Source organism: Somniosus microcephalus, chromosome 1, assembly GCF_052327205.1.
Source record: "Somniosus microcephalus isolate GS21.2 chromosome 1, FLI_Smic_1.0, whole genome shotgun sequence".
Classification (NCBI taxonomy): Eukaryota; Metazoa; Chordata; class Chondrichthyes; order Squaliformes; family Somniosidae; genus Somniosus; species Somniosus microcephalus.
The window spans coordinates 135564808-135591195 of record NC_140987.1 but is presented as its reverse complement, the minus strand read 5'-3'; the positions used below and the strand labels follow the sequence as shown (position 1 = coordinate 135591195).

Sequence of the window (26388 nt, the reverse complement as noted above, 5' to 3'; positions counted from 1 at the left end):
TCTCGTATTTCTGGGAGCTTTTTTGTGTCTTCCTCCGTGAAGACAGAAACAAAGGGCTGGATTTTCATTCAGAAGTTGGGAAGGAGGCGGGACTACAACTTTCGGGTTGTAGTCCCGCCTCCATCGAGATGCGGCCAATCCACGCGATTTTCACTTGATTGACCTTGTTGAGCCCGCCCAGCGGGCTCAGCAGGCCAATTAAGAGCCACCCGGCAACAGGTGACGTCACAGACTGAAATTTCATCTGTCAAGACGTGCTGACAGATGAAATATCAGTGTTTCACAGCTGTTTGAAGCTGTCAAACACTGACAGTCTGACTTCTAACCTGAGTCCTTCTACGCAGACTCAGTTAGAAATCTCGCCGGCACTGAAAGCTGCAGGCTGTCACTTTTGACAGATCGCAGCCATTCTGTTTTCTGTGCCGGCTGAATGATGGACTCCTGAAGCCTAGAGGAAGGAAGGCTGTAAAGGTAAGTACTGATAATTTAAACTTCTTTACACACTTTAGACACACCAAACACACTTACCTTTGCACTCATGCACCCATCACTCACCTGAACACTGACATCTCGACCCCTCCAAGTCCTTCAACCCGACGGCCCGACTCTTCTAACTTGGCATGGTTTGGAGCTGTCGGGAATCCCACATGACACCCTTCAAAATAGGGATTAGGCTAAAAACTGCCTGTTAACTACCTGTTAACAGGTAGTTAATTGGCACTAATCCCTTCCCCTTCCCGCCTCGGGTCGGCGGGTCCCAGTGTGGGGCGGGTACCCGCCTCCTTTGAAACTTACATGGAGGCGGGTTTTGGGCGGGATGGTGTCGGGACCCCCGAATTCAGGATTTTAGCCCCCCGCACGCCTAAAAGCCCGCCTCACAGCACACTGAAAATCGACCCCAAAGTATTTATTTAATTTCTCTGCCATTTCCTCATGCACCATTATAAATTCTCTGCAGCCACCTCTTTTAAGACCCTAGAATGCAGGCCATCGGGTCCAGGGGACTTGTCCACCTTTAGTCCCATTAGTTTGCCTAGTACTTTCTCTCTAGTGATAGTAGTCTGTTTCATCCTTTTATGAGTTACTTACATTACAACACTGTAATCACTGTTGTAATGTAAATAACTCAAAAGGATGAAACAACACTAATAGTCATTCAAAATATGGTTCTCTATGAAGCTAAATTTGAAATCTGTTCTCGGCTGTCTACAATGGCCAGTATAAAATTTCCCTCATACTGTCAGGGAGTATAGGTACTTCACCACAGGAACTGGGAGCAGCCTCATTTCTCATTCCCATAATGCCAAAAGAGCCAGTGCACCAAGGGAAACGGATATATATTCTGATGCCATAGATCAGAGATAGAATGTCCCCCATAGTAAATTACAGTTGAAAATTGCATCCTCCACCCCTAAAGATCAGAAGTTTGTTTCCCCAACCCCATTAAACTGCCATAGTACTGAACTTTAAAAATAAAATTTATTGTATTTATCATATATATCAAGTACATATTGTGATCATCAGGGTGCCATTGAGATTTCTTCTTCCTTCTTGGTTAAGTGTTTAGGTCTGTGTTTTGCTCCTTTACAGATGGTTATTTTATACATTATATACTTTCTATTTTCACCAATCTTATTAACTACTCTCTCTCATTTCAATAAAATTGTGTCTGTGAACTGTGCAAATCATTGTGAATTGTCATTTAGCTTAACTTTGCCTTTTATAAGTTCCTTGGTTGTCAGCGATGTTCCAAATAAATATTGATCTTTATTAATTTTCTCTAAATTTATCCAGGTCTTTTGGGGTCCACATTTTTCCCCACTGACTTCCTCCATTTTTTTAATACTCCAAATACTCTAAATCTGTCTTTCTGGCCTTTAGACTTGTGCAATGGAATGAGCTTATTTTCTTTTATTAAAAGAATTCCATTGTTAATGCTAATTCCAGAAACGGACAAGCTCCCAACAGGTAGCTTGTATCTCCTTCATCAGAGGAACTTCAGACTACTAGATTATATCTACAAAATGTTAGGTTAGTAATTTTCAAATTTAAAGTAACTTTAAGGGAAAAAGGTTCGGAGACAAAGGCACAGCAGATAATTTTAACCCCAAAAACAGCTGGGATTGGCTCAGGTGAGGGGTTAAAAAGCTAAAAATCGCTAAAACTCTTAGAGGAACCCAACCCGCCTTGAACCTGCTCACTACCAGTTTCAACAGAGGCGGGACGAGAGGAGGGCGACCAATCCACTCTCAGGAGGTAGGTTGGTCATTTACGATAGCAAAATACTGCAGATGCTGGAAATCTGAAACAACAACAGAAAACGCTGGAAAAACTCAGCAGGCCAGGCAACATCCGTGGAGAGAGAAACAGAGTTAACATTTCAGGTCGAAACCCTTCTTCAGAACTGAGAAAAAAGCAGGAAATGAAACAGATTAAAAGGCCAGTTTGGGGGCTGGGAAATGGGGGCTGGGATGAAAGAACAAAAGGGAAGGTCTGAGAGGTGAAGAGACATCAAGAAATATTCAAGACGAGACGAGATGGTAATAGGACAAGTAAAGAGACAAAAGATGGCTCTAGATGAAGTGTGAAATGCGCTGGCAGAATGAGAGACAGCTGCCATGTGGGAAAGAAAAAAAGGAAAAGGCACAAACCAAAGGTGTGGATAAAAAATATATAAAAATATAATAGGGGCCGAGGTTATGATCTGAAATTGTTGAACTCGATATTGAGTCCGGAAGGCTGTAAAGTGCATAATCGGTTGGTCATTTAACTAGTTTAATGAGGCTGCTGCCTTCATTTTAACAGTGATTCTATTTTTAATCACAGTTGGCTGGATTTCCCTGGCCTCGAGAAACCCGGCAGGTGAAAGGAGGCAAGAAGGGCTGAATCCATGCGATAAGTGCTTTGACAGCATTTCTTGTGGGCCAGGTGGACAGGAGTGTTTCCTTCAGGCCCAACAAGCTTACCAGTAAATTCCCCACCCCCACGATCTGTCTGCTCCACCTTCCCTCCCCCGCTACCCCGCCCCCGGCGATCAGACCCACCCCCCGACCACCATCTGCCCCTCTCCCTGACCACCATCTGCCCATCTCCACCCACCCCCGCGATCGGACTCCCCCCCCCGACCACTATCTTCTGCTGCAGGCTTTCCCGCTGGACAGCTAGCCAGCCTGTCAATCAAGCTGGCTGTGGGCGGGAAACCTCCAGAAAAAAATGAAAAGACATTGGGAAACTGTATTTCAGGGTTTTTTGTTCCTAACTTCACTCACCCACCCCCCAACTTCAGCAGGGAACTCGCTTCGGAGATAAGATCAGGGCCCAAGACATTGTTCATAAGCAAAGGAGAGGCATAAAAGAGGGATAGAAAAGAGAGGGAGAGACAGAGAGAGAAGAAAAGGAAGCGAGAAACACAGCCTGGAAAAGAGAGAGAAGCTCTGTTGCAGGGTATGTGGCATCTCTGACTGCTGGAAGTGGGAGAGATGATAATTATTTGGATTAGTGAGTTACATTATAAAATAATAAACCCTCTGACTCACTGTGCGCAATGCAATATTCACCACTCTTGCATCGCCTGGCAGAGGCTGGGAAGCCGGTCATAATTATTTAAATGAACCAGAGCTGGAAAATCAGCGGGGTCAGAGGCACATCTTTGTGGCAGGAGGAATTCTTGTTATGTCAAAAATGCCCCCTATTCTAGAATTGCAGAATATCCAGCCCAGTGTGTAGTCTCTCTCGCTCCTTAAAACCTATCTCTTTGACCAAGATTTGAATCACCCATCTAATATCTTCTCCTTTGGCTCAGTGTCAATTTTTGTCTGATTACACTTCCATGAAGTGCCTTTTAACATTTTTTACTTTAAAGGCACATTTAAATTTAAAGTCAGTGCAATTGATTGCAGAGGCTTGGATATGAATTCTAAAAAATTTAATTTTTCTTTAAAACTTCAACCTCTGCACTGCCATTTGAAGTTTTAAAGAAAATTAAAAATAATTCATATCCATCGATTGCACAGGCTTTAAACTTTAACTACTCTCTCTCCACTGTAATAGCAACACTGGATGAACAGGCACCCCTGCTGTCCAGCATTACTATGACACAAATGATTCAGTCAGTCATTGGAATATGATTACAATACACCTGCTCATTATTTCCAACTGGCAATTAGAGGGCTGCAAAAATAGGCAGAACCCAGCAGGAACAGTTCCCAGACCCACTTCCTGTTAAGTATGTGTATTGTATTGAACAATTAACACAAAGACTTAAACGTATAACTCAAACAGGTCTTTACTGGTTGGAGGTAGGGACTGCACATAGGTCTTTACTTCATGCCCACAGGCGGGAACTGAGGGGGATCAGTACCCACAGTACTATTTATACCCCTATGGCCAGGAGTGGTACTGCGTATCACTACGCCCAACAAGTAGTGCAGTCCTGTCCATAGGTTCAAAGTAGCACACATATTACATACACAACATTCCTCCCTTCCTAGCTTTACAGTCATCTCCCCATTTAACATAACGTAATAACATATATACATATATAACTTCAGGTTTACATAACAGAATAACATAGATACATAGATAACTTCATGTCAAAACAGATCACAGATTCAGTCTCTGCGGAAAACAGTTCACAGATTCAATCTCTGTGGTGGAGTCGGTTCACGTTGCTGGAGTGACTCATTCAATAGTCCTTCCATGGATTTAACAGTTTGAACTTCCGAACTGAATTGGCTCCGTTCAGAGGGACCACGTGTGTGATCTGGTAGAGGTAATAATGGTTCAGATGGGTCATCTTCTGTTTCGACTTTTCCTTTTCTGCTTCTTGGAGACTCTCTGGGCTCCACTGTCAGCTGCCAGCTGCATGCGCAGTTCCTCCTTCTCTCCCTCCTTTTTCCGTAGTAGAGCCACCTTCTCCCGATGTTCCGTAGACTTTCGGTGCTCCTCCATGATTTCTGTATGGTGGGAGTCGAAGTTACAAGTTGGGCAGGACAGGACATAGTAATATTCGGTGTCGTCCTGATCTAGGCCAGCGAGAGGGTCTTCTATTTCCTCCATACCCAGCTGGGCGTTAGCCAGCTTTTGTTCCAAGTCCAGACATCTTTCCTGAAGAGACTTCTTCATGCGTACCTCTTCATCCAGCTTTTTCTGGGCTTTCAGCAAGTCGTTTACTAATGACCTCATTTGAGATTTTACTACTTCAACTTCTTTTGGAGATTGATTGATCGGACTATTCAATCCCTCTACCGGAGCAGCTGTTTCAGCGGTCTGTTGTTCTACGTTGACGTGAGTCAGCGTACTTTTGGCATCCAAGGGCTGCTCTGTTGCAGTCATCTCAGTCTGTGTTGCCACCTCAGCTCTTCCAATAACCTTTGAGAGCTCCGAACCCCTTTCGTTTGAATATTGAAGTTCGTGTTCAAGTTTTTCCCATTTCAGAGTCCTGTCCTTCAGCATATGCAGGAGTTGGCTGACCGTTAACTCCTCTGACATCAGACGTTTTGTGTGCTCCTGCTCCATTTTCTCCATCAGCTGCTTCTGTTGTCTTTCCAGATTCTCCAACTCTATATCAAAGAACTCTTTCGTTGCATTCAACTCTTGCTCACAACGGCGAAGCATTTGTTCTAATTGCTGTTGTAGTTTGAAATGGAGTTGAGTTCGAGCCCGGTGTCCCTCAGAAATGGGCACATCAGTAGACTTGCCAGACTCAGAATCCACAGTTAAACTATGTTGTTGTTGCTCAGTGGAATTCTGTGCTGAAACTTTGTCTTTTGCACCGGAGTTGGGCTTACCATCATCCGTTCCAGAGTCTGGGCCGACTATCTTCACCGAGTTCTCACTCGTTATTGTTTGTAGGAAATGCCAGTCCATATTCATTTTCCTAATCCACTCCCGTCCTAGTAGTGGAGAACCTCCTTCAGATATCACATATAAGTCCATTATTTGACTGTCTTCGCCCTTGTGGACCACTGCAACCTCTATTTTCCCGATGGGGTACACTCTTTGCCCCGTGTATGTTTTCAATATAATCCCCGTATCCTGTAGGGGAATATGTTGGAATAACTTTCCGTAATCTTTCTTATTTATGACCGTCAATGCCGATCCAGTGTCCAATTCCAGTTTTACTTGGACTCCTTCTATCTGAAGAGTGACCCAAATTGTCTGGAGGTCTGCACCCTTACCAGCGTTGAGTACTCTTAAGCTAGCCAGTTCATTACAGCTTAAGCTAGCCAGTTCATTACTGCTAGCGTCTGAATCGGACTCCTGTTCGGTCACCTTGTGTACCTTTGCGTATTTTCCTTGCGGTGACTTCTTGTTGCTGGTCTTCTTCCCTGACCTGCATACTCTAGCTATATGTCCAAGCCTACCACAAGTTCTACATTCTTGGTTTTTAAACCAACACTGGTTCTGATCATGCGTTGTCTTTCCACAACGATAACATTTGCCAGAACTCACACCCAATTTGTGTGCACTGAGCTCCGGTGACTGTAGCTGCATTACTGCCGTGCCTCTCGCTGCGGCTTCGTGTGCTGCTGCCATAGTGACCGCCTTCTCAAGCGTCAGCTCATTCTCCTCGAGCAGTCGCTTTTGTGTATCCTGTTTAAATAAACCACACACAAATTTGTCTCGAAGTGCCTCTGTCAGTCCCGTTCCAAACTGGCAATATTTCGCTAATTTACGCAATTCCAGCAAATAATCAGCATTGCTTTCATGCTGTAGCTGCCTTCTGTCGTAAAATTTAAATCGTTCCGCTAGCATCAGCGGCGTGGGGTTTAGTTGATCTTTCAGGACAGTAACAATCTCATCGAACGTCTTATCCGCCGGTTCATCTGGTGATAACAGGTGTTTCAATTGCCCGTATGTCTTCGCACCCATTAAATTTAATAATGTTAGAGCTTTATCTTGGTCACGAATTTTATTGGCCTTACAATAATTTTTTACTCTTTCAACATATATGGCCCAATCTTCGAGGTCACTATCAAAGGTGCTAATATTCCCGTGTTTAGGCATTGTAGATTTGCAATTTCTCAGATTTTATTTTCTTTACTTGTTATCAAAGATGGCGGCTTCCCGCTCTTGCCGTCGTCCTCCGCCCACAAAATGGCGGTTTTCCCGCGCTTGGCGGTCTTCACCCGTCCCCCGACGCCGTCTCCCTTCAGCCCCCGAGTGCGGCCCTTATCTTTGGTTCCGATCGCTGGCCCGCGCTGCGCCTCGCACTTGAAGCGGCTCCCGGCCTCTGGCTCACCCGCTCGCGCGTTTCACCGCGGCTCTTATCAGGGATTGCGATCGCCCTTATCTTCTCCAACTTCCCCAGCCCTGTCTTTGCAGCCAACACTGCACGGCTTACCCCACCACCTAGGTTGAACAAGGAAACTGCAGAAAGACTTCTGTCAGTCGCTGGAAGCTGTCAGGATGTTTGCTGCACTCCAGTGCTCAGTCGCTGATGGAGGCTTCAGAGTCCTAAAGCCTGTCGCTTCTAGTGGGGTGGTGATGTTTGAAACCTCTCTTCAACTGCCGCAGGGTAAGAACCTGACTCGTCGCCAGTGTTAAGTATGTGTATTGTATTGAACAATTAACACAAAGACTTAAACGTATAACTCAAACAGGTCTTTACTGGTTGGAGGTAGGGACTATACATAGGTCTTTACTTCATGCCCACAGGCGGGAACTGAGGGGGATCAGTACCCACAGTACTATTTATACCCCTATGGCCAGGAGTGGTACTGCGTATCACTACGCCCAACAAGTAGTGCAGTCCTGTCCATAGGTTCAAAGTAGCACACATATTACATACACAACACTTCCCATTCTCAGTCATCCAGTTCCATTAAAAATCCAGGCCTTCTGATTCAGTTGAAGGGTTAGATTTTCTGCCCATTTATAGTCAACGGGCTGAATAAACTATCCCAAAATTTCAACATATAGCTAATGTCAAAATTAATTCATGTTTCATTACACTAATTGGAAATTTAAATTTGGAATCACTGTACCTTGTCAGCATATTATGATCAACAAGCGTTAAAGTCAGTTTCCCTTCTCTGTTCAGCAAATGGAGGTCAATTTCATCTCTGAATATTAAAGAAGAATCTGAGATATTCAGCTGTTGCAAAATGAACAAAACTTCAGTGCGAAGAGGAAATTCTGATCTTTGTATATTCAGAACTGGCACATAAAGATGATCTGTTGGATGGGTCTGAAGAGAAAACACACAGAACTTAGCTGGAGTAACATTTTAAATCTAAAAACAAACAAATATAATTTCCCAAATTAAATCTCTAAAATTCATAGTTTTATAATGCTTAATGTTTCCTCGTAAAATTATAAACCAATTATGCAGTAATACACAGTAGAGGTTAATATTTTACACCTACTATCAATAAATTTATTTCCACATTCACTACAATGAGGGTTACTGTTTTAACATAAATGCGATAACTTTAGGAACCAACTGGTATTTATTCAACAAACTATAGAAGAATGGGTTAGATCTTACCAATTACAGGAAACTTTGTGCTATCCGGCACCGACGGGACCGAGCTGTTGCCGTCCCATCAAAACTGCCGGACAAACCAGCGCTAATGTTGAAACATACGGAGATTTTGAGCTCCGTATCTGGCAATAAACCCTGTTGCTAAACAGTCGGCCGTACCTTGCAAGAATCTCTGTAGCTTAGCAACAGCTTCAGCGAGACCTTGCAGAGCTTGACTGTTGAGAAAAAGCAACGAAAAGAAAAAAAACCTAACGAAACAGCTCCTGATTTTTGCCGGTGGCTCGAGCTTGCTGGACATTTAGCCTCCGGATAACACAAAGTTTCCTGTAGCGCTTTGGGTGCATAGCTTCATGTGACATGAATGCACATCAGAAATTTGGGTGTGATGGTCAGAACCTGACCCAATTAATAAATGGACAATAAATTGTGTTGCACACTGGCCTCTGCACCTGAATTCTTGTTTAGCATTCCAGGGCATCCTCCCAGAGATGAGGGAAGAAGAGTGGTACTGCTGTCTGGCAGGAGGTCACAGCCAGTGCAAAATTCTATAAGGTACCCACAGAACCTAGGAACAGATGTCGAAGAACATGGCAGATCCTAAAAAAGTGCCACAGTACAATTACCCAACAGTACTATATGCCAGGTAAATGGCCCAAATATGCATGTTGCAAAGTGCTACCTGTCCTACTGCACATGTACTGTTGGCCTATGCGAAGCCCTCGCACAACATTACAGCTCCATCATTGCTTACCGCACGCCTCCATGCTTCAGCAGGGCACAGATACACGATTCAGCCACAGCATACAGCTAAAACCCTTGGCACACTGAGGCCCACACACAAAAATATCACAATGTAGCTGCATGATCAGTTACTGATACAAAGGTGAGCTGCAGGTTGCGCACTCATCTTCCACAATATGTTTTCTCAAAACTTGTAACATCATGGCCTAGAAATTCAGTATAGCCACTTTTGGGGCGGAAAAGTCGGGCGGCCGCTAAAGTTTGCGCCCGGCGCAAAGTCGAGGCCACTTCGCCGATATTCAGTAGCTTCGCCCTAAGAGTTTGCTCGAGCGCTAAAACTGGCGTTACACAACTATCTTTAGGCGCAAAGCCGGCGGTGCTGAGCTAAACCGCCGAGGCCGGGCGCAGCGCAGGTGTGGTCATTTCTTGATTGACAGCAGACACCCTGGCGCCGGCCAGCTCTTAAAGGGGGAAGGGTCGAGTTCGTCTGCTGCCACGCCCTGGACACTGCAGCCCTCCAGCTAGGCCTAAACACTGCTGCTGAACCGAAATAGCGCCGGGAAAGATGCAGAAGGCCCGTGAACGAGCGCAGCGCTTCACTGGCCATGATTTGAGGGTGCTGGTTAGGGCTTTGGAGAGGAGACGCAAACTCTTGTTCCCGGACAGTGGCAAGAAGCCTGCCACCAGCGTCTACAGGAAAGCCTGGAGGGAGGTCGCCCACAGGGTCACATCCAACAGCGAGGTCCCCAGGAACGCTGTCCAATGCCGGAAAAAGTTCAATGACCTCACAAGGATTGTCAGGGTGAGTCCCCTTTCCAGTGTCCTCCTCATCCTTGCATGTGCACCTCACATTATGGGCAAAGGGACCTAAAAGCCCTAATGGCCAGCCCTCATCCAGCAGCAATGGGACTGGCATGAACATCAATTGCACATTCTGCACTTTACACACTGGCCAAGCTATTCGACCATGGGAGGCAGTGCACACAAGATCAGGGCACCACACTGGCCAAGCTATTCGACCATGGGAGGCAGTGCACACAAGATCAGGGCACCACACTGTACTTAGAGGCCGTCCTTTCTCTTGCAGGCCAAGCTGGCACACAATCAGAAGAGCCGGACTGTGACCGGGGGAGGCCGTCCCCAGATCCAGCAGCTCAGTGACCTGGAAGAGTGCGTGGGTAGCCTCATGGGTGCCCGGGTGATTGGCCCCGTTGCATCTGGAGATGCCGACCCTGTTCTGGGCACCAATGGTAAGGACATCACCTTTTGGACCTCTCTCGTCCCACTTGCACTTCAGATCTACATCCTTTGCCACTGTCCGACCAATGCGCTGAATGCCACCACTCATGCCTCCCTCGCTGACGCCCTCTCCTCACTCTAAAGCTACTCTTGTGCCTTCCTGCTTTCAGATGGTGAGGAGGAGGTCCCTGAAGCTGCCAGTGACAGCCCCTCGGAAGAGGAGGAGGAGGAAGAGGAAGAGGAAGAGGAAGGCGGCCCATCAGGGGAACCCTCAGCCGCGCCAGGGGATGCCAATGGAGGGGACACATCTTCCCTGGAGGAGAGCCAGGGGGAAGGGTCGCAGGGGAGTGTAGTTGCTGGGCCCAGTGGCATCCAGCAACGTGGGAAGGGTCGGGCAGCTCGGCGGCCTTCTCCCCAGAGGGAGAGTCCGGCCTCCAGTCCGGAGACGGTCCTCGCCAAGGAGGTGCGCCTCCTCGATCAAATGTCCGTGGACTCGGATCGCCGGCACACTGAGTTCATGGGGGTTGTGGCACGGTTGCCTGAGGCCATCGAGTCCCTGGCTCATAGTGTGGCCGATTTCGGCGCCTCACAGGCCAGGAGTTTCGAGCAATTCGAAGCAGCACACGCCGCGAGTCGGGCCGAATTCGGGGCAGCACAGGCCGCGAGTCGGTCCGAATTCGGGGCAGCACAGGCAGCGAGTTGGGCGGAATTCGGGGCAGCTCACGCAGCGAGTGGCCAGGTGATCAGTGGTGCCGTGCAGTCACTGGCTGGTCTGATGCGGGCACAGACCAGGGCAGTATGGGCACTCACTGCTGCCACACTCGCTGTGTCAGCCAGGCATCGCCAGGGCACCCGCCGCGCTGCAGCAGCACAGCGGTCTGTCCTTCAGCAGATTGCTGCGCATGCTGCAGTGCTGGCCCGGGCGAGTGCCAGTGTCTCAGGCGAGCAGCGAGCGCCTGCCATCAGCCAGCTTGCCCCCATTCCTGCAGCCGCCACTGCCACTCCCCCAGTGGAGCTGCGACGAGCTGCTGGAGAGACTGCTGCTGCCCAGCCACAGCTGCAGCAGTCACCAGCCGGCCCCTCGAGGGCCAGAGCTCGTCTAGGCCGACCCCCAAGGGCATCTGCCGTCACGCCATGTGCCCCTCAGGAGCCTTCCCCCAGCCTTGCAGCAGCCACTGGGCACACTTTGAGGAGCAGCAGGGCGGCCAGGGGCCGCAAAAGGCTGGACAAGGAATCGCCCTCGCGGGCCACAAAGTAGAGGGTGTGGGCAAATGTGTTTTTATATGGGGATGGTTGTTTTTATATGGGGATGGTTGTTTTGTTTATGGGGATGGTTGTTTTTGTAAGGCCGAGGATGAAGGCCATTTTTGTGGAAATGTTTTGTTATTCCTCCCCAGGTTGTGGGAGTGAGTCATGTGTGTGACTGTTTTTTGGGGGTGTTGTCTGTTTTTGGGTTTCATGTGGGAAGGGCCCTGAGTTTGTTCAATAAAGCATTTTTTTTATTCAGCTTGTCCATGTTTGATGTTTGAAGTGGTTGTTGCCTTAACCGGCTGAGGGCTTGCGGAGCGGCTGCATTCAGGTCCCTTCATTGCCACAAGCCATTCCCTGACAGGGGGCCTAGAAGTGACGTTCAATAAGCCGCCGACGGGCGGCCCTTGGACCTTGTGCCTCCCCCCTGGGCTGGTACTCCTCCTCCTCCTCCTCCTCCTCATGCTCCTCCTGCTCCTCCTCCTGAGGTGGTGCTCCAGCGTGAGGTGGCAGTGCCCGAGTCCTGCGGATAGCCAGGTTGTGCAGCATGCAGCAAACGACCACGACCTGGGAGACTCTCTCCGGCGAATACTGCAGAGATCCGCCGGAACGATCCAGGCAGCAGAACCGTTGCTTGAGGACGCCAATCGTTTGTTCTATGATGTTCCTAGTGGCTTGATGGCTTTCGTTGTATGCCTCCTCAGCAGGGGTCCTGGGCGCGCGGAGCGGGGTCATGAGCCAGGTACACAAAGGATAGCCTTTGTCCCCGATAAGCCATCCTCTTGGGGGAGGCTGTGCCTGGAACATGTCAGCCACAGTAGTCTGTCGCAGGATAAATGCATCGTGGCTGCTGCCTGGAAAGCAGGCATTGACAGCTAGGATGCGCTGCCTGTGGTCACACACCAGCTGTACATTGAGGGAATGGTAGCCCTTCCGGTTGCGGTAATCCTCGGCATTGTCGATAGGTGCCCGCAAAGCCACATGCGTGCAGTCAATGGCGCCCTGCACCATGGGGAAGTCCGCGATCCTTGCAAATCCGACTGCACGCTGCTGCTGCCTCTCCAGGGTCATGGGGAAGGAGATGAATTGGTGTCTCCTTCTGAAAAGGGCATTGGTCACCTGGCGGATGCAGCAATGCACGGTGAACTGGGATATGTTAGCAATGTCCCCAGCAGCGGCTTGGAAGGAGCCGCTTGCATAGAAGTTCAGAGCCACCGTGACCTTCACTTCCACCGACAGAGACGTCCTGCACCTCAGCTGTGGACGCAGATCTCTGTGAAGCAGCTGGCAGATCTCTGCAACCACCTCCCTTCTGAAGCGCAGCCTCCTAACACACTGCGCGGCAGGCATGGTGAGATAGGACACCTGCTGGCGGTATTCCCTGAGTGGGTAAGGCCTACGTTGCCGACGCCTGTTGCCCCCTCTGCGTCTAGCCAGGGCTGCCCCTCTCACACAGCGTCTGTGAGCCCTTCGCACATAATGCTGAAACTGAGGGTTGGCACCCCATGCAGCCCCCATAATATACTGGCAAACAATGACCTCACAATGAAGGCGAATTGCCAAGCTCTGGCCTGAAGCCAAAAATACCTCTCCTATATTGGGCCAAAGCAGTAAGCTCTCTTCCTTGGTTTCTGTCCATAAATCCGTTGCACAAGAGTGATTGCTGCAAAATGGCTGGCCTTTACAGTTCAGGGTAAGTGCCCTTTAATTTGCGCTCCCCGCGGCCCGCATGGCCTCTGCTGCGTTCCATTTCACAGTTCTTAGGACCGCCATGCCCACATTGGGCGGCCGCGACTGAAGTTCCGGATTGGGGCGCACAAAGGGCGTTGCACGAGGAAATGACGTCATAATCTGCGCGCGCAGCTGAGCGCGCGCAAACACTTTGCGCCGGCGCTAAATGTCTACTGAAGTTGGGCGTAGGCGCAGATCGTGCTGCGCCCGGCCGCTAAGTGCCTAGCGCTCGAGATCTACTCCTCCTAAGGCGCTAACGGCTGGCGCACGCAACTGAATTTCTAGGCCCATGAATTTTCCTCTGAATGCAGGAAAGGGACCAGGTCCTAAGTGCAGGAAGGGCCATAACTCACTTTGCGAAGGCCACCCTGGGCATCCTTCCCTACAAGAGCAGGAAGGAAGTAGCAGCAGGTAAGGCTGCAGGCCTCCTCGAAGCTCAGGGCTAGTATCATCCTGCTCTTCACACATCAAGCAATGACAAAGTATCTTGCAATGCACTCTGTTTGAAGATATCTGATGAAGACAGAATTGTAACATGTGTTCCTCTTCTGTCATTGTAGGTCTGGAACAGCAGCCTGCTTGTAGCCGAGAACAAACCAGCACCTTACAGCACCCTGCATCCCTCTCACCAATGTTTGCAACCAGCAGCAGAGCAACAACCACCATAAATGATGCAGTTCGTGAGCTTGAGGAGGGAGGGATGGAAAAGGAGGAAGGAAGGAGTTGCATTTAAATAATGCCTTTCAGATCCTCAGGATATTCCGCATTGCTTAATAGCCAATAAATTACTTCTTGAAGTTTAAACACTTGTTATGTAGGCAAACACTGCAGCAGATTTCCACACAGTTAAGTCCCACAAACTGCAAGGAAGTAAATGACTAGTTAATCTTTTTTGGTGGTAAGATATTTTAAATCCATCAGAAGCAAGCAAGCAAAGCCTTAGTTTAACACCGTGGCATAGTTTATACTAGGACTTGTGGGAGGAGTCAGCCGAGGCATGTCCAGGCATGTACACAGTGGAATACAAACAGTGGTTTACCACATTCACCCCTTGTTTAAAATTGAGTCCGGCGGGGTGAAGTGTATTAAAAGTTAGTGTATTGGAGTCTCTCCGGAGGTCTTGTCTGCCGCTGTGATCGGCATGGCGACGGCAGGGGTAGTGGAGCTTCCGGCGTCGAGTCCTGCGTGGGCTGTGGCACAGGCGTGTCGTCCTCGTAGATGTCGAGCGGGTCGCGGGGCCCAGGCCTGCCGTCTGCTGGGGCTGGATATCGGATCGTGGGGGGGGGTGGTAGTGAGTAGTGGGTTACTGCGGCCCCCGAGGGTGCAAGGTCTCTTATGGAGACTGTGTCCTCCCGCCCGTCCGGGTATGCAATGTAAGCATACTGGGGGTTGGCGTGGAGGAGGTCGACCCTCTCGACCAGGGGGTCCGTTTTATGGGTCCTCACGTGCCTTCTCAGTAGGACCGGCCCTGGGGACGTCAGCCATGGCGGTAGCGATGTCCCCGATGTGGACTTCCTTGGGAAGACAAACATTTTCTCATGAGGGGTGGCGTTAGTGGCAGTGCAGAGCAGTGACCGAATAGAGTGGAGCGCATCGGGGAGCACATCCTGCCAGCGGGAGGTTGGAAGGCCCCTAGACTTTAAGGCTAGCAGGGCGGCCTTCCAAACTGTCGCATTTTCTCTTTCCACCTGTCCGTTCCCCCGGGGGTTGTAACTGGTGGTCCTGCTTGTGGCAATACCCCTAGTTAGCAGGTACTGACGGAGTTCATCGCTCATAAACGATGACACGGTGGCATAGTGGTTAGCACTGTTGCCTCACAGCGCCAGGGACCTGGGTTCAAATCCGGCCTCGGGCGACTGTCTGTGTGGAGTTTGCACATTCTCCCCGTGTTTGCGTGGGTTTACTCCGGGTGCTCCGGTTTCCTCCCACAGTCCAAAGATGTGCAGGTTAGGTTGATTGGCTATGATAAAATTGACCCTTAGTGTTAGGGGGATTAAATACGTGGGGTTACGGGGATAGGGTGGGATGTGTGTTGGTGTAGGGGTTACGGGGATCGGGTGGGATATGTGTCGGTGTAGGCTCGATGGGCCGAAATGGCCTCTATCTGCACTGTGGGGTTTCTGTGATTCTGTGAACATCCCATACAAAAGACAGCACCTTCCTTAGTACTGCACTGAAGTTTCAGCCTAGATTATGTGATCTATGTTATGTCTGATTTCAGTCTAACATGGATAGTTCACCATTATTACCGACCACAAATTCCAGTTCAATGTCTTTCAGATAAGAAGTTAAACAAAGGCGCTGTCTGTCCTCTCAGATGAACATTAATGATTCCATGGCATTCTTTGAAGAGGAGTTCTCCCGGTGTCTTCGCCAACATTTACAGCTCAACCAACACCACTAAAAACAGATTACAGTGAAACATTGGAACACAGGAACAGGAGTAGGCCATTCAGCCCCTCAAGCCTGTTCCACCATTCGATGAGATCATGGCTGATCTGCGATCTAAATCCATGTACCTGCCTTTGGCCCATATCCCTCAATACCTTTGGCTAACAGAAAGCTATCAATCTCCGATTTCAAATTAACAATTGATCTAGCATTAATTGCTGTTTGTGGAAGAGAGTTCCAAACTTCTACCACCCTTTGTGTGTAGAAGTGTTTCCTAATTTCACTCCTGAATGGTCTGGCTCTAATTTTTAGACTATGCCCCCTAGTCCTAGGGCTGGATTTTCATTCAGAAGTCGGGAAGGAGGCGGGACTACAATGGAAATAGTTTCTCTCTATCTACCCTATCTGTTCCCTTTAATATCCTGAAAACTTCAATCAGATCACCCCTTAACCTTCTAAATTCTAGGGAATGCAACCCTAATTTGTGTAATCGCTCCTCGTAAATCAGGGTCACCTGAGGGACTTGCATCAGGTGTCCTTTATTTACAGGTGCCCTTATTTTCAAAATGGTCACTGTATGTACAGTAAACCGGATGTGCCAAATATCCCAGGATTGGCTACATCTCCTGCAGCATTCCTTCTTTTTTTCTGCTCTCACCTGGGATTGTGCCTAATTCTGGAGCCCTGCCAATGGGATGTGATTTGAGTTTGATTTTCTGTTTGTTGGGTTTCCCAGTTCATTTCCATCTTGGGGTCCTTTTCCATTGAGGGAGAAATGTCCTGATTCTGGGATCTGCTACACTGTCAGCCTGCGTTGTTGTGTAAGAAGTTCTAACAACCAGGAGACCACCCGTGAGCAGGACAGCACAGGAGGAGGCCTTCAGCCCCCGGGTGCTGGCACTCTCTCCTGTTAACCCCAGAACCTTCTATATTGTTCCTTTTGAGATATTTATCCCCTTGTAGGAATTGTTAGATTCCTAATCAAAAGACTGAGATCAAGTCAGTCTGTTAACCAAACGAAGTTTAATACTGTTTTGCAGGAGTAACAATCAAACGCAGGAGAACTAACAAACAGGTCTATGCTCAATGCTGGCTCCACGAGGACTGAGAGAGAGAGCTCCTCCCTCTGACGTCATCACGTTTCCCGCCGTTGGGAACGTCACGTGACCCACGTGGTGACGTCATCGCATCTGGTCTTAACCCTCTAGGGACCGCGCTATTTACAAGTAGTAAAACGAATACAGGTACAGATTCATTCTGTTACAGATAATTATGTACATCGATATAACAGTCCCTTGGTGGCTCTGCCACACCCTTCCCTTTCATATTAAATATTAGTCTCTATCTCAATAGCCACAGGTGGTGAAAGGTCCCGCGATCTAATAACACTCAGTTTAAGATCCTTCCTCGTCCCTTCCCCCTTGGTTCTTCCACTTTACTGGCTGCTCCTCTCAGTGCTGTTCCCGGCTCTGCAGAGAATGATGGTGCCAACCCCCAACCCCTCCGCTTGAGCCCCAATCTCCCGACTCCTAGTACTCTTCTCTTCTCTCTCCTGAGCCATTGTTACCCATCTCTCCCGAGCCCCCATTCCCAGTCTGCCTCCCGAGCCATTGTTCCCCATCTCTCCCCCGAGCCTCCATTCCCAGTCACCATCTCTTCCCGCCCCCGATTTCTGAAAGCGCCAGCCCCCACCGATTTCAGAAACCCTCTCCTAATACCAAGACCCTCTCCAAATGCTGAGAAGCCCTCCGAATCCTGAGACTCCCCCACATCAGACCCCCCCTGAATGTTAGTGGAAGTGGTATATAGACCTCCAAACAGTAATGCGGAGGTTGGGGATGGCAATAAAAAGGAAATTAGAGAAGCATGCAATAAGGGCACAGCAGTCATCATGGGTGACTTTAATCTACATATAGATTGGGCTAACCAAATTAGTAACAATACTGTGGAGGAGAAATTCCTGGAGTGTTTACGGGATGGTTTCCTGGACCAATATGTTGAGGAACCAACCAGAGATCAGGCCATCTTAGACTGGGTATTATGTAATGAGAAAGGATTAATTAGCAATCTTGTTGTACGAGGCCCCTTGGGTCAGAGCGATCATAATATGATAGAATTCTTCATTAAGATGGAGAATGAAGTAGTTGACTCAGGGACTAGGGTCCTGAATTTAAATAAAGGAAACTACGATGGTCTGAGGCGCGAGTTGGGTAGGATTGATCGGGGAATGTCACTCATAGGGTTGACGGTGGATAGGCAATGGCAAACATTCAAACACCAGACGGATGAACTACAGAATTTGTTCATCCCTGTTTGGCATAAAAATAAAACAAAAAAGGTGACTCAACTGTGGCTAACAAGGGAAATTAGGGATAGCATAAGATCCAAGGAGGGGACATATAAATTGGCCAAAAAAAGCAGTAAACCTGAGGATTGGGAGCAGTTTAGGATTCAACAAAGGAGGACAAAGGGATTAATTAAGAAGGGGAAAATAGAATATGAGAGTAAACTTGCAGGGAACATAAAAACTGACTGTAAAAGCTTTTATAGGTATGTGAAGAGAAAAAGATTGGTGAAGTCAAGCGTAGGTCCCTTGCAGTCAGAATCAGGGGAATTTATAATGGGGAACAAAGAAATGGCTGACCAATTAAATACATATTTTGGTTCTGTCTTCACAAAGAAGGACACAAATAACCTCCTAGAGATGTCGGGGAACATAGGGTCTGATGAAAGGGAGGAACTGAAAGAAATCAGTATTTGTAGGGAAATGGTGTTAGGGAAATTGACGGGATTGAAGGCCGATAAATCCCCAGGGCCTAATAATCTACATCTTAGGGTACTTAAGGAAGTGGCCCTAGAAATAGTAGATGCATTGCTGATCATCTTCCAACATTCGATGGAATCTGGAACAGTACCCATGGATTGGAGGGTAGCTAATGTTACCCCACTATTCAAAAAAGGTAGTAGAGAGAAAACGGGGAATTACAGACCGGTAAGCCTGACATCGGTAGTGGGGAAAATGCTAGAGTCAATTATAAAAGATGTAATAGCAGAGCACTTGGAAAACAGTGACAGTATCGGACAAAGTCAACATGGATTTAGAAAAGGTAAATCGTGCTTGACTAATCTACTGGAATTTTTTGAGGATGTAACTGGTAGAATAGGTAAGGGAGAACCAGGCTTTCGATAAGGTCCCGCATAAGAGATTAGGGTGAAAAGTTAAGGCACATGGGATTGGGGGCAAGGTATTGACTTGGATAGAGAACTGGTTGGCAGACAGAAAGCAAAGAGTTGGAATAAACGGGTCTTTTTCCGAGTGGCAGGCAGTGACTAGTGGGCTACCGCAGGGATCGGTCCTTGGACCCCAGCTAGTCACAATATATATTAAATGCTCTAGACAAGGGAACTAGATGTAATATCTCCAAATTTGCAGACGACACAGAGCTGGGTGGGCGTGTGTGCTGTGAGGAGGATGCCGAGAAACTCCAGGATGATTTGGACAGGTTGGGTGATTGGGCAGAAGCATGGCAGATGCAATATAATGTGGATAAATGCGAGGTTATCCACTTTGGTGGCAAAAACAGGAAGGCAGATTATTATTTGAATGGCAATAGATTGGGAGAAGGGGAAGTGCAACGAGACCTGGGTGTCCTTGTGCACCAGTCGCTGAAGGTAAGCATGCAGGTGCAGCAGGCGGTTAAGGCGGCAAATGGTATGTTGGCCTTCGTAGCGAGAGGGTTTGAGTACAGGAACAAGGATGTCTTGCTGCAGTTGTACAGGGCCTTGGTGAGACCACATCTTGAGTATTGTGTGCAGTTTTGGTCGCCTTATCTGAGGAAGGATGTTCTTGCCATGGAAGGAGTTCAGCGAAGATTCACCAGGCTGATACCTGGGATGGCAGGAATGACGTAGGAGGAGAGATTGGGTCGATTGGACTTATACTCGCTGGAGTTTAGAAGAATGAGAGGGGATCTCATTGAAACTTATAAAATTCTGACAGGACTGGACAGACTAGATGCAGGAAGGATGTTCCCGATGGTCGGGGAGTCCTGAACCAGGGGTCACAGTCTAAGGATAAGGGGTAAGCCATTTAGGACAGAAATGAGGAGGAATTTCTTCACCCAGAGAGTGGTGAACCTGTGGAATTCTCTACCACAGAAGGCAGTCGAGGCCAATTCATTCAATATATTCAAGAAGGAGTTGGATATATTTCTTAAGGCTAAAGGGATCAAGGGGTATGGGGAGAAAGCAGGGACAGGGTACTGAATTTGGATGATCAGCCGTGATCGCATTGAATGGTGGAGCAGGCTCGAGGGGCTGAATGGCCTACTCCTGCTCCTATCTTCTATGTTTCTATGTTTCTATGTCGACATCCATGATTCCTAACACTCTAGTCCCCTCCAGATTGCGCACCACACTGTAATGTCTCTCTGCGGCAGTTGTCAGGTGACATCATGGAACGCGGGGTGCGGGGGCAAATTACTGCAATGATCACCATGTAAATAATCCAGAGACAGCGCCTTGGAGAGCTGTGCCCCAGTTTGGAAGAGTATCGATTCTTCCAGTGCAGTTCCCAGGTTTTGTGGAATGGGGAGTTCTTTCCCCAGCAGCCATAGTGACAAGAGAAACCAGTTTATCCCTGGGATAAAGCATTCAATCCCAGAGATAGAGCTGTTTCTCTACCGCTACATAAAGTGATCCCCATTCCACAAATGCCATTATTTTTTCACCCATTGCCATCTCGCAGTTACCTGCATACCCGGTGTTTTCAGTTGCAAATGGACTTGGTGTATTGAAGGCTGTCCGTACTTCGTAATTTGCAAGTGTCCATGGTTTCAAGGTGCAGCACATGTCTATTATAATGCAAGTTATTTGGGATTGTTAACAACTGTCTTTTTTGCAGGTCTTCGTTTGCACAGGTCTCCGTTTGCACAGGTTATTCATCTCATTGGTGTTTGTGGGACCTTGCAGTATGACTGCTGCGTTTCCATACATTACTACAGTGACTACCCTTCAAAAGTACTTCATTAGCTGTGAAGCATTTTGGGACATCCTGAGTATGGGAAAGGCACTTTATAAATGCCAAGCTCGAATCAAAAGAGACAAAAGTGCATAAAAATAGATCCCCAAAATATACTGGAAAAAGCTTTCCTCCTTTAAGAGCTCCCTTGGATATGTGCAATCCCATTAAAAAGAATGCAAAGATCTAAAAGACTAATTTCAATATAGCTTATAAGCGCATAAGAACATAAGAACTAGGAACAATAGTAGCCCATTCGGCCCTTCAAGCCTGCTCCACCATTCAATAAGATCATGGCTGATCTTCTAACTCAACTCCACCTTCCCGCAATATCCCCACATCCCTTGGGTCTCTTAGTATCCAAAAATCTATCGATCTCTGTCTTGAATATATTCAATGACTGAGCATTCACAGCCTTCTGGGGTAGAGAATCTCAAAGATTCACAAACATTTAAGTTAAGAAATTTCTCATCTTAGTCCTAAATGGCTGACCCCTTATTCTGAGACTGTGACCCCTAGTTCTAGACTCCCCAGCCTGGGAAGACATTCTCCCAGCATTTACCCTGTCATGCCCCTTAAGAATTTTATACATTTCAATGAGATCACCTCTCATTCATCTAAACTCTAGGAAATATAGGTCTAGTCCATTCAATCTCTCCTCATAGGATAATCCCCCCCATCCCAGGAATCAGTCGAGTGAACCTTTGTTGCACTTCCTCTATGGCAAGTATACCCTTCCTTAGGTAAGGAGACCAAAACTGTACACAATACTCCAGGTGTGGTCTCACCAGGACCCTATATAATTGCAATAAAACGTCTTTACTCTTGTACTCAAATCCTCTTGTAAAAAAGGCCAACATACCATTTGCTTTCCGAATTGCTTGCTGTACCTGCACGTTAACTTTGTGATTCATGTACAAGGAAACCCAGGTCCCTCTGACCATTAACATTTCCCAATCTCTCACCATTTAAAATATACTCTGCTTTTCTATTTTTCCTACCAAAGTGGCTAACTTCACATTTCTCCACATTATATTCCATTTGCCATGTTCTTGCCCACTCACTTAACCGGTCTATATCCCATTGCAGCCTCTTTGCATGCTCCTCACAACTTATTTTCCCACCTAGCTTTGTATCATCAGCAAACTTGGGTACATTACACTCGGTCTCCTCATCTAAGTCCTTGATATAGATTGTAAATATCTGAGGCCCAAGCACCGATCCTTGCGGTACCCAACGTGTTACAGCCTGCCAACCAGAAAATGACCCTTTTATTCCTACTTTCTGTCTTCTGTCCATTAACCAATCCTCAATCCATGCGAGTATATTACCCCCAATCCCATGAGCGTTAATTTTGTGTAATAACCTCTTGTGTTGCACCTTACCAATGCTTTTGAAATAGTGGAATTACATGTGTTAATTGTGAAATGTGAAATTGCATGTGTTAATTAGTGCCTTGAATTCGGTGCAAAAGCCCTTTACACCAGCCTCAAATAGTAGCCAGAAGCTAGCTGCTGCAAACATTCCCATCATTGGAAAATCCACCTATCATCTTTGCACCACAGTGCAGGAGATGGCCAGTTAGCTTCACTTTGTGGTCCATCACTTGCAGCATAATCTCCTAATTTTTTTTATATACATACAATGGCTTTTAGATTTATAGAAAATGCATGTACAAAACTGTCGCTGTATTTTATACCATTCCTGTACCTTATAAAGGAAGTAAGCATAGGCTAAGGTTGAAACAGCAGAGTCGAGGTCACATTTTCTGTCTCCAAGTACAGCATGAACTCTGGGTAGATCATTTCTATTAATCTGAAAAAGACAGATTGCCAAGTCAACAGGATATAATCAAGTCCAACATTTGCATATATATATATATCACAGAATCCTCACAGCACAGATAGAGGCCATTTCGGCCCATCGAGCCTGCACCGACACATACCCCACCCTATCCCCGTAACCCCACGTATTTAATCCCCTAACACTAAGGGTCAATTTATCATAGCCAAATCAATCCAAATCAACCTAACCTGCACATCTTTGGACATATACACATGTACAGGCAATATATTGTGCATAATAAATTTAATCAATTTCTTAATGTATTTCACAGAGGTAAGTAGATCAGATAAATATTTACCAACTAAGAGGAAAATGAATAAAGAGTGGGGAGAACAGGTAAATTCAGACAATACATTTTACTATTCAGCTCTGTAAGTACCCCAAAGGATAAATGGTATCATACTAAAATAACAATCACATTCATCAACTGGGGATAGACTAAAATAAACTAGATCAAATCCCTTATACTGTAATTGGTTCAGTTCGTATAATTTTGTGATTGTACCGAATCTAGCTTGACACAGGTAGATAATGCAAACAGACAGAAATTTGGTCAAACCCAAATTTCTGCCTAAACTTGACTTTCCATCTTGCTGAAACCAAATGGAGTATTTATTGACAGGTAGAAAAAAATCCTATACCCATTTTAATTCATAAGTGATTGTACAAAGTATTTTATTCTCTTCTTGTGTAAATCAGCTTTGTGTGATCAGCACACATAAGAACATAACAAATAGGAGCAGGAGTAGGCCATACGGCCCCTCGGGCCTGCTCCGCCATTCAATAGGATCATGGCTGATCTGAATCTAGACTCACGTCCACTTCCCTGCCCTCTCCCCGTAACCCCTAATTCCCTTATCTGCTAGGAAAATGTCTATCTCCATTATAAATTTATTTAATGTTGCAGCTTCCACAGCTCTCTGGGGTAGCAAATTCCATAGATTTACTACCCGCTGAGTGAAGAAGTTTCTCCTCATCTCAGTTTTGAAAGGGCAGCCCCTTATTCTAAGATTATGCCCCCTAGTTCTAATCTCACCCATCAGTGGAAACATCCTCACCGCATCCACCCGATCAAGCCCCCTCACAATCTTATATGTTTCGCTAAGATCGCCTCTCATTCTTCTGAACTCCAATGAGTAGAGTCCCAACCTACTCAACCTTTCCTCATACGTCAACCCCCTCATCTCTGGAATCAACCGAGTGAACCTTCTCTGAACCGCCTCGAGAGCAAGTATATCTTTTCTTAAATATGGAAACCAAAACTGCACGCAATATTCCAGGTGTGGCCTCACCAATACCCTGTATAACTGCAGCAAGACTTCCCTGTTTTTATACTCCATCCCCCTTGCAATAAAAGCCAAGATTCCATTGGCCTTCCTGATCACCTGCTGCACCTGCATATTAACTTTTTGTGTTTCATGCACCAGGACCCCCAGATCCCTTTGTACTGTAGCACTTTGCAGTTTCTCTCCATTTAGATAATAACTTGCTCTTTGATTTTTTCTGCCAAAGTGCATAACCTCACACTTTCCAACATTATATTGCATCTGCCAAATCTCTGCCCACTCACTTAGCCTGTCTATGTCCTTTTGCAGGTTTTTTATGTCCTCCTCACTCACTGCTTTCCCTCCCATCTTTGTATCGTCAGCAAACTTGGATATGTTGCACTCGGTCCCTTCCTCCAAATCGTTAATATAGATTGTAAAGAGTTGGGGTCCCAGCACTGACCCCTGCGGAACACCACTAGTTACTGATTGCCAGCCTGAGAACGAATCATTTATCCCAACTCTTTGTTTTCTGTTAGATAGCCAATCTTCCACCCATGCCAGTATATTACCCCCAATCCCGTGATTTTTTATCTTGATCAATAATCTTTTGTGTGGAACCTTGTCAAATGCCTTTTGGAAGTCCAAATACGCTACATCCACTGGTTCCCCTTTATCCACCCTGTATGTTACATCCTCAAAGAATTCGAGCAAATTTGTCAAACATGACTTCCCCTTCGTAAAACCATGCTGACTCTGTCCTATTAAGTTATGTTTATCCAAATGCTCTGTTACTGTTTCCTTAATAATGGACTCCAACATTTTGCCAACCACAGATGTTAGGCTAACTGGTCTATAGTTTCCAGGTTTTTGTCTACTTCCCTTCTTAAATAAGGGTGTTACATTAGCAGTTTTCCAATCTGCCGGGACCTTTCCTGAGTCCATGGAGTTCTGGAAAATGATCACCAATGCATCCACAATCCCTACCGCCACTTCTCTCAAGACCCTAGGATGTAGGCCATCAGGTCCAGGGGATTTATCCGCCTTAAGTCCCATTATTTTACTGAGTACCATCTCCTTAGTGATTTTAATTGTGTTTAGCTCCTCCCCCCCATTGCCCCCTGTTTGTCCAGTGTTGGGATATTTTTAGTGTCCTCTACTGTAAAGACTGATACAAAATATTTGTTCAGCATCTTTGCCATCTCCATGTTCCCCACCACTAGTTTCCCGGTCCCATCCTCTAAGGGACCAACGTTCACTTTAGCCACCCTTTTTCTTTTTATATAGCTGTAGAAACTCTTGCTATCTGTTTTTATATTTTTTGCTAGTTCACTTTCATAATCTATCTTCCTTTTCTTAATTAATCTTTTAGTTATTGTTTGCTGGCTTTTAAATGCTTCCCAATCTTCTATCCTCCCACTAGATTTGGCTAATTTATATGCCCTTGCTTTCAGTCGAATACTATCCTTTATTACTTTACTAAGCCACGGATGGCTGTCTTTTCTTTTACTCCCCTTTTTCCTCCGTGGAATATATTTATCTTGAAAGATGTGAAATATCTCCTTGAATGTAGACCACTGCTCTTGTACCGTCTTACACTTTAATCTGTTTTCCCAGTCCACTTTAGTCAATTCTACTCTCATACCTTCATAGTCTCCTTTATTTAAGCTTAGTACACTGGTTTGAGATCCAACTCTCTCACCCTCAAACTGAATTTGGAATTCAACCATATTATGGTCACTCATTCCAAGGGGATCCTTTACTAGGACATTTTTTATTAATCCTGTCTCATTACACAGGACCAGATCTAAGATTGCCTGCCCCTTGGTTGGTTCAGTTACATACTGCTCAAGGAACCCGTCCCTAATACACTCTATGAACTCTTCCTCAATGCTGCCATGCCCAATTTGATTAGTCCAGTCAATATGAAAGTTAAAATCCCCCATGATTATAGCAATGATATAAATGATCCAAAACATACAAGACATACTGTTATTAAGATTAAGTCATGGTCTGAATTCCAAATTCAGTGATTCATAGCTGATTCAATTCAGGCACTTCTAGTTCACTTAACCTATCTCGTACAATACTACTGGTTTGCAAAGGGGAAATTTCCTTCTGCATGCATAACATCTATTTTTCTTTCCCACATAAATGTTGTTTCCATCATGGAAGATTGCAAGTTCTGGGATTCATTTCCCTCCCTCCCTCTTTCCCTGGTAATCTAGGAAGGGAAGTTGGCATGGGGCTTGAATTACATCCATTTTTGTATGTGGGTTGTGTTCCTTTTAAATATGGAATTCAAACTGGCCATATTTTTAAACTGTTGGATATTTACATAGGAACAGAACTAGGCCATTCAGGCACTTGAGCCTGTTCCACCATACAATTAGATCATGGCTGATTTGCATCTTAACCAA

General features: G+C 46.5%; 1 protein-coding gene across 14 annotated transcripts in view; it reads right to left on the bottom strand.

Annotated features, from left to right (window-relative positions):
• LOC147124368 (protein prune homolog 2-like) overlaps positions 1-26388 on the bottom strand; it is a 716966-nt gene that overhangs the window by 504092 nt on the left and 186486 nt on the right. For all 14 annotated transcript variants that reach the window (XM_085985995.1, XM_085985984.1, XM_085985968.1 and 11 more), the window contains exons 2-3: positions 22569-22673; positions 7989-8191 (exon numbers count right to left, since the gene is read on the bottom strand). In XM_085985995.1, coding sequence (XP_085842121.1) covers positions 7989-8191; positions 22569-22673 — 308 coding nt within the window. The remainder of the gene's footprint in view (positions 1-7988; positions 8192-22568; positions 22674-26388) is intronic.